Raw genomic sequence first — 12,142 nt, forward strand, 5'->3', positions numbered from 1 at the left:
GGGTCCCTTCCGACTCAGGATATTCTGTCATTGCGTAACGAATAATACACGCACCAGTAAAGCTGAATGACACACGGCTGCTCGTTGGTGCTGCAGGGCAGGGCAGTGCACAGGGCAGGGAGGAGCTGCCCTTTTCCCATCACACACAGCCCTAAGTGCTCAGAGGCAGCTATGGATCACGTTGGCTTCCACACTTAGAAATCTTGGGATACGCACGTGATTTTTCCATAGTGTAAAAAATAATAATAACTTTAGGCTGGCAGGAACTAACGGAACTAACAAAAATATCACCCGCCTTTGCCCCGTGTGAGGCTCGAACTCACGACCTTCAGATTATGAGACTGACGCGCTACCTACTGCGCTAACGAGGCGGCTGGTAGCAAAGCTCCCCTACGGGCTTTCGAGCTAATCCCGGCCCCGCGATACTGCGGAGGTTCCCCGTGTTCTTCTGTCCTTGTCCCTGTTCCCAAGGGCATGGCGGCCACTCCTGCCCTCAGTACGGTTAAAAGAGGGCGGGAGGAACAGCCGGGCCCTCCCCGCGGCTGCCGGGCCGGGCTCTGTGCCGCAGTGCCCTGTGGTGGCAGTGTGGGGCCTCACAGTGGCTGTGTGGGACCCTGTGGTGACCATACAGGACCCCACCGTGACTGTGTGTGGGGCTGTGGAGACAGCGTGGCGCTTCGTGGGGACCCTGTGGTGACCGCAGAGGAGCATGTGGTGGCCACATCTGTCAGCAGCGTGGGGCTCCAAGTTCACAGTGTGTCCCTGTGGTGGCCATGCACATCATCCATGTGATAGTGTAGGGCCTTAAGGTGGCCATGAGGTGACTGTACGGGACCCCAGCCTGACACTGGAGCCTTCCCCAGGGTAACTGTGGGGACACTGGGTTGGCTGTGTGGTCCTCAAAGTGACCAGGAGGGACCCCATGTGGTGAGGGTGTGAGCCTTGAAGTGGCAACACAAGGACCTCAAGACATCAGGTTGGTCATAAGGGACCATTTGGTGCCCATATTGGACCCCATGGTGACCATAAGGGACCATTTGGTGCCCATATTGGACCCCATGGTGACCATAAGGGACCATTTGGTGCCCATATTGGACCCCATGGTGACCATAAGGAGCCTGAGGTGGCAGTGCTGGCACAGCCGGGGCTGGACAGCAGGCAGGACCAGTGATGGCCCTGATTGGTGTTGACAGGGCGCGATCTCTCACGTCACATTAATTAGGCGGCATCCTTTTCAACATAATTGCGCGGAGCAGGTCACTAGATAATTAATGACTTTTTGCTGCGTCTGACAGCTGTGGGCGGATGTCGGGGTGGGGGGAGGGCAGGGGACAGGTCCTAAAGTCACATCGCAGGCTGTGCCGCTCGGACACCACCTCTCCAGCCCTGAGGTGGGTGTTCCCTCCCCCAGAGATCTGCGTGTCAAATCGGAACCACTTCACACTCCTCTCTGTTTTCATATGGATGCTTGTGTCGTGCTGACATGTAATTCTTTCCTTTTATTTTCCATAAGGCATCTGAAAATACCGTGGGGACACAGACACAGAATCTGGGAAGCTACCCTGGTCAAACAGGCCTCTGACGAGCCCTGAGGACACCGGTGCTCCCGAGCGTGCTGGTAAGAAGGACAGCACTCCTACAGCTCTGAGGTGCCCTGAGCAGCCCTTACCCTGTATGAGGCCTGTGTGTGCTCCACCCTGCACTGCCTATGGCCCCCACAGCGCCTTGAAGCAGCGTGGAGCAGAGCGATGGCGAGCCCAACCTGTGTGATAAAAGTGTGTCACACGTGCCTCTGCATAAACGCATGCACGCAAGTATTTATGGAACACCTGGGGCAGGTGCCTGCACACCCCGCCTGGCCTCGCCCTGCTCTGTCATACCAGTCCGCCTGGCTCCCAGAGGCGCTGCCTCTCACCCCACTGCGAACCCCTGTCCTGCTAATGACAGCAGTTGGGCCACCACGGTGTGACAACGTGACTGCGGAGCTGCAGCCTTCAAAAAAAAAAATAGTAGGGAACCAAACAAACAGTGCTAAATGTGCACAATCAAATGATGAGTGTTTGTATTTCTGATGCTTTGAGGCCAGCTCACAACCCTCCCTCCACATAATGCTCAGGATGTTTGGGAAGGGGTGTTTTTCTTTTAATAGGACAGCGTAGTCACAAAGCTTTAAAGAAATAAGTGAGTGAATCGTCCATGGTAATAGCAACATACTGTGAACGGGGCACAGTGACGAATTTCAGGTTTATTTTTAAGCCTGCCTGGCAGCATGTAGGTACAGACAGGAGTCCGTAACACCTTCTGCTGTTCTGAAGCTATGGACGTGGCTGATGTCTTTGTCCCACTTAAAGTTTTCGCTCCATAGCAAATGCTATGGGAAGACAGAGAAGCCTCAAGCTGTTTTGAAGGTTGTGCAACGATACTTGGGAGCCTACCTGCTTTTGCTTGAATACTTTCCTCGCTCGCATTTCACAGGATGCTCGGAGAAGAGAAATACAGCCAAATCAAACAGCCCTGGTAATTGGATGCGAGTCCTTCGGATTCCCTTGGGGTGAGGTGGGTGCCTCGCAGATAAGCAATCTAATCAGCTTTGTACTTGTGTCCCATCTGGAAACAGATTGTTGCTGGAGTACAACATCACCTGAGTAGTAAGCTTGGGTTGTTTTTGAAGATAATTGTACTGACAGAATCGGGGAGTGTGAATTCGCCAGAGGTAATAAGATCTCTTTGTTTTTATTCAGAGTTAATTCGTTCAGCCGAGGTGATTTTACGCAGGATGCAGACTCCCAACACGACGGGCGATTGCGTCGCCTGCACCACGCATATGCATGGTGCCTACTCTGCAGATCGGCTGCTGAGACACAGAGCCATGAGCCACCCCAGACACATGGGCAAGATAAAGAAGCGGCTGGAGGACATCAAGAACCAGTCCTTAAAGTCAACGAAAGCAGATTTCAGCCATAATGAAAGCATCAGATTGGCCACAGACGCTTTCCTGGATGGTGGGACAGACTCGTATCTCCAGACTTTAAGCAAAGAGGGAGAGGTGGATTTCCTCTCCTCGGTGGAAGCTCAGTACATCAAGGAGAACGCCCGGGAGTCCTATTATGCTCAGGAATCTCCTGCAGACGGGGCAGCCACGCAAAGGCAGAACGATGGCGGCTCCCTGCCTTCAGGGACGTACTTCCCCACCATTTCTGACAGCAGCGAGCCCGCTCTCCTGCACACATGGATTACAGCAGAAAAGCCTTATTTAAAGGAGAAGTCCACGGCCACTGTGTACTTCCAGACAGAGAAGAACAGCAACATCAGAGACATCATACGCCGGTACATCAACAAGACCACACAGGTATGGAGAGAAAGCTCATGTTCCTTTGCATGTGCCAGGCTGCAGGAGTCATGCACAGCACCGTCCTACCATGAATGAGAATTAAGCTGAAGCAAGCTCTGAATAAACAGTGGTTGATGTGAGGGATTGGTGGGAGGTGTGGGTGGACAGAGCTCTTTGAAAAGGGGGCATGCGTGTGCCAGGAGGTGTCCCCCAGGGAATGGACCCATTCAGAAGGTACCCCATCCCCAATACTTTATCTGTGCTGCTAAAACATCATATAGAGCCTCAGAGCCTCACTCAGAGTGTGGGAGAGGTACAAGGGAAGTCTGATATAGATAAGTGATGAGGACACAGAGAGATTCCTGTCACAGGACAGGTGTCCATGAGTGGAAAATCTGAGGACAAACAGCTGAAGGGGGCAAAAACCATTGGCAGTGTGTTCTGGTGGTGTTGTGACAGCTCAGATCAGTGTTCAGGGGAAAATATTTAGCACTTCAGATCTCTCCTTATCGCTGTCAAGGGATTTTGCCCATGTAAACTCAGGGTTTTATTGGTAGCCTCAGAGATGAATGGTCAGAAACAAACTCTTTGTGACTGCTGTATTAGAAGGGAAATGCAAGAGCTTCTGAGCCTTCAGCAGCAGCAGTGAAATCCCCAATGGGGATGCAAGGCTCAGAGCACTGGGCCGTATCAGTTGCAGGGAGTGACTTCCTTGCTTTATTGCAAAGTACTGGCCACATCCTCAGCCTTAGGTGAGGAGCGACAGGCCCTGCCCAAGAGCTGGGAACACAGCTGCTCTCCCATGGAAATGGTGCTTTTTGCTTACTTGTTGAAAACGGTGTTTCTAGGGATTGAGACCACACACCCATGGCTTTTAGGTAAGCAAAATATTATTCTGTTCTAAAAACTTTAGTCCCAAATTTCTGCTGGCTGGAGAAAGGCGAGACCTTCAAGGAATGATTGGATGTTGTGTTGAGGGACATGGTTTAGTGGGAGCTGTTGGTAACAGGTGAACGGTTGGACTGGATGATCTTTTAGGTCTTTTCCAACCTTGGGGATTCTATGATTCTACCATACATACACCCAGGTGGAAAGGGAGCTTTGTGGGTTCTGCTCTCCAGTGCATCTGTGGAGCCCTCTAGAGTCAGAGCCATTGGAGCTGGGAGGGAATTGTAAGCGTGTGATAAGGGGACACGACGGCTATGATAGTACTTAAGGTATCCATTAGCAGCATAAATAATAGAATGAGGAATATATTTGTGGATGACATCAAACTGTGGAGAAACAGAGAGCGGAGAGTATTATAATCCGAATAGAGTGCTATAATCAGTTGGATTATGAACAATTGGACTAGTTTGTCTTTGACATCTTTTCCAACCTTAATGATTGTGTGCGTCTATAACCCTGACATCCTTGTGATGCACAAATTGTAAAGGGAAATTCAGGCAAAAGAAATGAGGAGTATTGCCAGGAAGAGAGAAGAGCCAAGTCAGAAACACACATTGGGAACAACTGGTGAAGAAGCAGCGTGTGAGAGTGGTCTGGAGCTACGGTGAGGCTGAGTGTGAGACGGCAGTTCTGTGCTGTGTATAAAGGCAAGCACAGTCCAAAGTGTGCTCACAAAGTGTGAACACAAGGTGTTGGACAGCACTGGGCAATTACCTGGCACTGGCAGACGTGAGCTTGGTTTTATAGCACATTTATGGTTCCTTCAACCACACAATGCCTAGAGGCTGTGAATACAAGACGCTGGAGGGTCTTTTATGGGCAGACCATGCTGCTCCAAGGCTTTTACATGAGTTCCTGCTGTTGGTGACTTTGGAAATGTGGATGTATGTTTAAACTGAAACAATTAGCTCATAAATTATTGTGAAAGTTGGATGTAAAAAGAAATAAACATGGAGCTGTTGTAGTCTGTCAGCCCACTACCAACTGCAGGGAGCGGATTTAAGAACAGGACTGCTCCAGACATAAGTTGTAACAGGGAAAGCGTCATTCAGTACTTGCTAAATGTACGTGACTTACGAAAGCCACTTGGCAAGCGATGTGGCCTCTTATTCTAGCTACATCCTTATTATTCTCCTATTAGTGCTTTAATATCCTTCCTAGTGCTGAAATCTCACCTACAGTTTCCTGGTTCACATCATGTTTGGTGATGAAAAGAACTTAACTGAAGTGCATGACATGTTATGTTGGATTTATATGAACAATAAAACAGTGAAGCAACTTGTCTCATTGATTCAGCGATGCAGGGGAGAAGCAGAATAGATATCTTCCAAAGTTTGCATTTATTGGAGTTTAAAAGAAAACAAACAACCCAAGGCCCTGGGGACACCTCACTGTCTCCTTCCAGTACTTGAAAGGAGCGTATAAACAGGAGGGGGTATGGCTGTTTACGAGGATGGATAGTGATGGGACAAGGGGGAATGGTTTTAAACTGAGACAGGGGAGGTTTAGGTTAGAGATTAGGAGGAAGTTTTTCACACAGAGGGTGGTGATGCACTGGAACAGGTTGCCCAAGGAGGCTGTGGATGCCCCATCCCTGGAGACATTCAGGGCCAGGCTGGATGTGGCTCTGGGCAGCCTGGTCTGCTGGTTGGTGACTCTGCACATAGCAGGGGGGTTGAAGCTACATGATCATTGTGGGCCTTTTCAACCCAGGCCATTCTGTGATTCTATGATTCCATGAAATACCCACCGCAGTCCAGGCAGCCATGACTTACATCAACTAATGCTTCCACTTTTTCCCCTAGGTGCTGGCTATCGTGATGGATGTATTCACAGACACTGAGATCCTTTGTGACCTCCTGGAGGCAGCCAACAAGCGCATGGTGTTTGTCTACCTGCTGCTGGACCATGGCAATATAAATCTCTTTTCAGAGATGTGCGACAAGCTGCAGATTGCTGAGGATCTCTTCAAGGTACTATGGCTCTCAGATTCTTTGGGCTTTGGGTTAGAAGCACAGTTATGCTAGGGCCATTCCTAGCATCCCTAACATGTAATTAAAACAGAGAAGGAGACTTCCAGAGGTACGGTAATATAATTATCCTCTAAAAATGCCTACACTTTTCAATGCATTTTTGAGGAAGTTAAGGCATTTCCATTAGATATCCATTAGACTGGATGTCCATTAGATATCCATTAGACCCTAAGACAGGTAATCTGGTAGCTGTAGGTAGTGGGAAGCCTGAGCTGCACACAAAACCCTGCACATGAAAATCCTGGGTGACCAGAAAGACTGAACTGGGTTCTCTCAGGTGGGCTGTGAGGGCCGAGTTCTGCTGGCATTGCCTGACTCATTTGACTGCTGCTCTTGATCCTCAGCCTCAGTATTTTAGTTTAATTCCATGGGCGTTTGCATGAAATGTGATAAAATTATGTTGCTAAGGCTTTGCTTTAAGGGTTATACCTCACATTTAGCTGTCTGCTAACTTAGTCCAACTTCATCTCTGCTGGAGGAAACTGACCTTAAAATTAACCATCCCTGGAGGTGTTCAAGAGCCATGGAGATGTGGCACTGAGGGACGTGGGTAGTGGGCACGGTGGGGGTAGGCTGACGGTTGGCCTAGGAGCAATTAGTGGTCTTTCCAACCATAGAGATGATTCTATGAATCAATACCATGGGTCAAACACACCTTCACCTCCGTTCACATGTATTTACATTTGATACGATACTGGTGGCTTGTCTGGGCTTCACCAGCCACTCAGTTGCCTGTACTGATTAGAAGAGAAAAGGTTTTGCCCTGCTGTATTATGCCATTGGTGTATCAGGGTAAAACAAGAGGGATCGGATCTAGAGCTGAGATGTCAGCGGAGGTGACAGACTGTTCTTGGCTATGGACACATCTCTAGTACTCATCTAACTAGGGGGAGCAGCCATACTGTCATAGGTTGCAGCTCCTCTGTGCAAGTTTTCATGATGCTTATTTGCCCATTGAAAAATTCACCCTGAAAACTTGGCTGGGCTTCCATTATGCCCAATGGAGTCCATGAAGAAACCGTAACAGGGATGGGGGAAGTGAAGCGTTAAAGGCAGGAGGGAAAAAAGAAGCCTTTTCCTTCCATTTTTAGTTCAAACAAATTCACTGTTCAAATAATCCTTTTTTCTTTCTTAGAATATCTCAGTCCGCAGTGTTACTGGAGAGGTGTATTGTGCCAAATCAGGCAGGAAATTTTCCGGACAAATACAAGAAAAATTTCTTATCTCTGACTGGAGATACGTTCTGTCTGGATCCTACAGGTGAGGTAACACCGCTGCACTTATTTTTCTTTGTCCTTTTTTCTTTTGCAAGTTGTTGTGATGATTTCAGGCACAGGACGTAGTATCTCAACAACTGGGCTTTTAATTAAGGTCCACAATCCTCAGGTCAGGGAATTTCATGAGGTTCTGAGTTTGCATCAAGTAAATAAAGTTCCTAAGCCTCGTGGTTACGTAGATAAGCATCACAAATGACTGAGGTGTATCCTAGAAGCTCGGATACAAAAAGGACAAGAGAAAAAATTACAGATGTGATTACTTAATTAAAAGGATGAGATTGTTTTCCTTAATCCAGGTTTATGATTTGGAGACTTAATTGCTTTGATAAAACTGTGCCAACAGGAAGATTAACTATAAGAGCAAAGGCAACTATGACCGTGTGGGGACAGCGAAGGCTGTAAGAGCTCGGCAGTCTCCAGAGGCAGGTGCCCATTCTTTCATTCACTTTCCAAATGAACTGTCAGACAAGAAGTGAACAAACCATGTTGTGGCTTTTTGTTTGATTTATGGGACTCTGTGGCTTAATTGTTGTTCAGTTTTCTCATCGGATCTGTACAGAAATGCTAAAACAGAGTTCTGCGGAGAACAGATGTGTGGGAAAAGGGGGACTGAGCAAGACATCTTTGCTGTAGCCAAGAAGGTCCTTTTTGGCTTTTATATCCTATTAAAAAGAGAGAGGAAAAAAGAAAAAGCCTTCAAGCCTGCAGTGCAGTCACTCCTCTCATTCTTTATTGCTGTTGCATCATCTTCTAAATTCAAGAGCCTTGTCAAAGTTATCCTACATTATCCATTATCTCCTATGCAGCAAGCAATCAGAGATAGTGGGGTGGAATGAATCTATGTGCTATTTGACTTCAGTATGCTCAATTTGTGGATTCCCCCAGCTTATAAGCGGCAATCAATACCTGGCAGTGCTGTGGGCTTCTGGCTCTCACTCCATTCATCTGAAAGTTTTGTTATCACCGAATCTTACCCATCAACCTCTGCAGGTGTAAACAGTTGGGAACTATTGGTAATAGGTGAATGGTTGGATTGGATGATCTTTTAGGTCTTTTCCATCCTTGGTGATTCTATGATTCTATGAATCTTAAAAGAGAGTAAAACAGACTCTTCTGCAATGTATTTGTTGGAAAGGAAATTTGAGTAGATCTCAAAACTAACAGAAAAAAGCCTTAAAACAAATACTTTTGAACAAAGGGAAATAATAGCTTCAAGCTCAGGAAGGGTAGATTTAGGCCAGATAGAAGGAGAAGGCTCTGGGGAAACCACAGAGCGGCCCTCCAGTGCCTGAAGGAGAAGAGGGGAAAGCTGGAGAGGGACTGTTTGTAAGGGCAGGTAGCAACAGGACAAGGGGAAATGGTTTTAAACTGGAAGAGGAGAGATTGAGACTAGATAGTAGGAAGAAAGTCTTTACTGTGACGGTGCTGAAACACTGGAACAGGTTGCCCAGTGAGGCTGTGGATGCTCCCTTCCTGGAAGCATTCAAGGCCAGGCTGGATGGGGCTGTGAGCAACCTGGTCTAGAGGGAGGTTTCCCTGCCTATAGCAGGGGGGTAGAACTACATGATCTTAAAGGTCCCTTCCAACCCAAACCATTCTGTGAATTGCCCAAGTAGTGGTTACTTCACTCCTCCCCTTGCTCCTGAATTAACAGTATAGAAACAACGTGCATCCCAAACCTAACCCTCTTTAAGACTGCTTCAAACCAGCAGATGCAAAGTGTCTGAGGCTGTCTGCCCTTCTGAATTTCAGTTTTGTCAAAGCATGACAACAACAGGATGTGAAGCGCACACACCTACAGCCAAACCTGGCTCTGTCTGTAATGCTTCTGCAAATCCAGCGTAGCTAATAAAGTCCCACAGGAATAACTGGGACACGGGGTTTTGACACTGAGTAACCTGGGTTCAAACCTGGTGCTGCTCTACAGCCTCTGCTGCACAACGCGAGCCCCGCTCAGCTGGGAGTAATTACATTTTGTTTTATTGGTGATGCTGTGGCACAAGGCAGCCTGTGCAGCTCAATCAAGCCAGCTTGTGGTTTGGTAAAAGAGCACAAATGTATGTTTGCTGAGTGGATTAGGGCAGTGTGTAAAAGAAAAATCATTTACGGGCCGTGGAGCGTTCTGAGGTGTGTCTCTGGATCCCAGAATAAAAACTGCTGCAGTGTTTATCCTTTACAGCAAAGTAGGTGGTTTAGCATTATTATTATTATTGTTATTATTATTATTACTAATTTTGTAAAGGCTTTAGAAATACTTTTCATCTCATTCTACCTGTAGTGAAGGAAATGAGCACTTGTCCAACTTGTCAATGCAGGTGTGCTGGTTTGCGTTGTGTGGGGGCGGGAAGCCACAGGAAGGTTGGGTTTCTGTGTGCTCCTCCTGACCAGCGCAGACAGCAGCACAGCACAGTGCAAACAAAGGACGGTTGTTTTTCATTCCTCATGTTGGTTCTGAGTGGGTAAGATTACAAATGGGGGTATGTCATTCTGCAGGCAAGATACAATGTATGTTTTTGCAGACAAGATGTGATGAGACCTTAATTCAAGCACTGCAAGAGGAAGAGTGGCTCCTAATAGGGGTCTAAACTCAGACTGTGGAACAGACACCCAAACATGACTTAAAAAGCATCTGACTTTAAGTGCTGACATGGATGCTGGTCTTGGTTCCCATCACTCCCTCTGGGAGGCTGTAGAACTTTACAGAGTGTTTCTTGAAGGTTTTAGTGGCAGCTGCAATAAAAAGATTTGATCCAAAAGTCAAAGAGAGAGCACTGATGTGAACTGACCTGAAATTCAGCCAGGACACTATCTCCATCCTGTGTTTGGACCATGAGCCCCAGCACCGCCCCAGTGGGGAACTCCCATTCCCAATGGCTAACCCTTACCATGTCTCTCCTTCCAGCTTCACGTGGTTATGTGGCCAGGTTCACCGCAACCTCCTCTCCAAGTTCACTGGTCAAGTTGTGGAGCTGTTTGATGAGGAGTTCCGCCACCTCTATGCGCTGTCCAAGCCAGTGAGGGGACCGAAGACTCCGCCACGCACCATGCCCTTCCTCTTCAGCCAGAGCTGGGCCCTGCCACGCAGCCTCCCTGACAGCGACGAGGGAAGTGCTAACACTCTTTCAGACCCCTTGAGCAGCCTCTCAACTGGAAGCAACCATCAGGCCAAGCAAACCCCAAGAACTCTCATATTCAGCAGCAATTTCAGCCCTCAGTCACCTCTGCATCGAGTTAATTCCTTCCACAGCTTTGTCTCATTCACACCCCCCCCAGCACAGCCGACCATCCAGGCTAACTTCTATCAGCCGCACTACATGGCCGACAGCTCTGCAGCTCTTTATAACAACATGAACATTTACCGACCTGTAAGAGTTAGACAAGAGGAACCAAACAGGACAGGCTTAAGCTCACCTTGGAGATGCCTCCATAAAGGTAACCTGTTTGCATAATCACCACCTTGCTTTGAGTTGCAGGTAAACGTAGTGAGGACCTGTTTAGCAATCGCTCGTACACTGACGAATACAGAAATTCTGCATAATACAAAATAAGGATGATTTCAGGTCTCCTGTTTTGTTTTGGTGCTTATGGATGCTAATTCCCTAATTAAAAAGCCACCTGTTATCACGTAAACACCGGCTGCATCACAATCCCAATAAGAATAAACCTATCAGTGCTGCTCACAGTGCAACACTGCTGCTGCCAAGCACCTGCCCGTGGTACCACTTTCGTGTATCAATAGATTGAGGTGGTTTTCATGTGGCCAGGCACCTGAAAGCAGGCTAAGTCAGTTTCTTACTCTGCACTTCATGCAGTTGCGTAAGGAGCTAATTCAGGAGGGCGAAGGCTGCTATTTACGTGCCAGACTGACATGCTGCTAGCAGCAGCAGTCCACCTTCACTGTCATCACAGCTTAGTCTCGATGTAGGAGGACTCCTTTAGGGCTGACAGGGAAGCACAGTTCCCACCTTTACACTGTCCCTGATGTGGTCTGCTTGAGGTGAGCAGCAGAGATGCCTGTTTGCAGGGTTTCTCTGGACAGGCCTTCAGGCCATGAACTGGATGGAGACCAACAGCTCAGGGCACAGAGGACATCCTGCAGCCGCCCTACGCTCAGTTTCACTCATTAGCAGCATGGGTGCGTTCCAGCACGCTTTGTTCAAAACCTCCAGTCGCACCAGCTCAGAGCAATTTTCCTCATTGCAGAGCAGCTGAGTAGATTCAGACTGGAAAATGAATCCAAGGAAGGAAGTAAAGTCCTGCTAGCAGCACATCTTTCCAGTACCGGGTTCCAACTCATGTAAAAGTACGCGGGTCTTGGAAATCCTCTCAGCGGTCGCTTGACAGAACTTTCAGTTGGAGATGAAGGTGATATAAAGGAGGGCCTTAAATAAAAGGGTGTTGCAGGGGTTCAGCAGCTTCAACCAGAATGCCTGCAAACCTGAGAAACATTTGATCAGATGACGCGTGAGAACGAAAGAAGCTCCTGTAAGCACAAAGCAACAAGCAGAGAGATAATATGTGAAATATAAAGGATTTCCATCCACGTCCCAAAG

General features: G+C 47.9%; 1 protein-coding gene and 1 non-coding gene across 2 annotated transcripts; one reads left to right on the forward strand and one right to left on the reverse strand.

The window, feature by feature from the left end:
• Window positions 1-298: 298 nt before the first annotated feature.
• On the reverse strand, window positions 299-371 carry TRNAM-CAU. Its single transcript has one exon. It is a non-coding gene; the product is annotated as a tRNA-Met (tRNA).
• Window positions 372-2,659: 2,288 nt separating this feature from the next.
• Window positions 2,660-11,108, forward strand: FAM83A (family with sequence similarity 83 member A). Its single transcript, XM_015856176.2, has 4 exons — window positions 2,660-3,349; window positions 6,085-6,252; window positions 7,448-7,572; window positions 10,492-11,108. The coding sequence occupies exons 1-4, from the start codon at window positions 2,777-2,779 to the stop codon at window positions 11,036-11,038; spliced, it is 1,413 nt and encodes a 470-aa protein (XP_015711662.1). The 5' UTR covers window positions 2,660-2,776; the 3' UTR covers window positions 11,039-11,108.
• The last annotated feature ends 1,034 nt before the right edge of the window (window positions 11,109-12,142 follow it).

Source organism: Coturnix japonica, chromosome 2 (assembly GCF_001577835.2).
Source record: "Coturnix japonica isolate 7356 chromosome 2, Coturnix japonica 2.1, whole genome shotgun sequence".
NCBI classification, from domain to species: domain Eukaryota; kingdom Metazoa; phylum Chordata; class Aves; order Galliformes; family Phasianidae; genus Coturnix; species Coturnix japonica.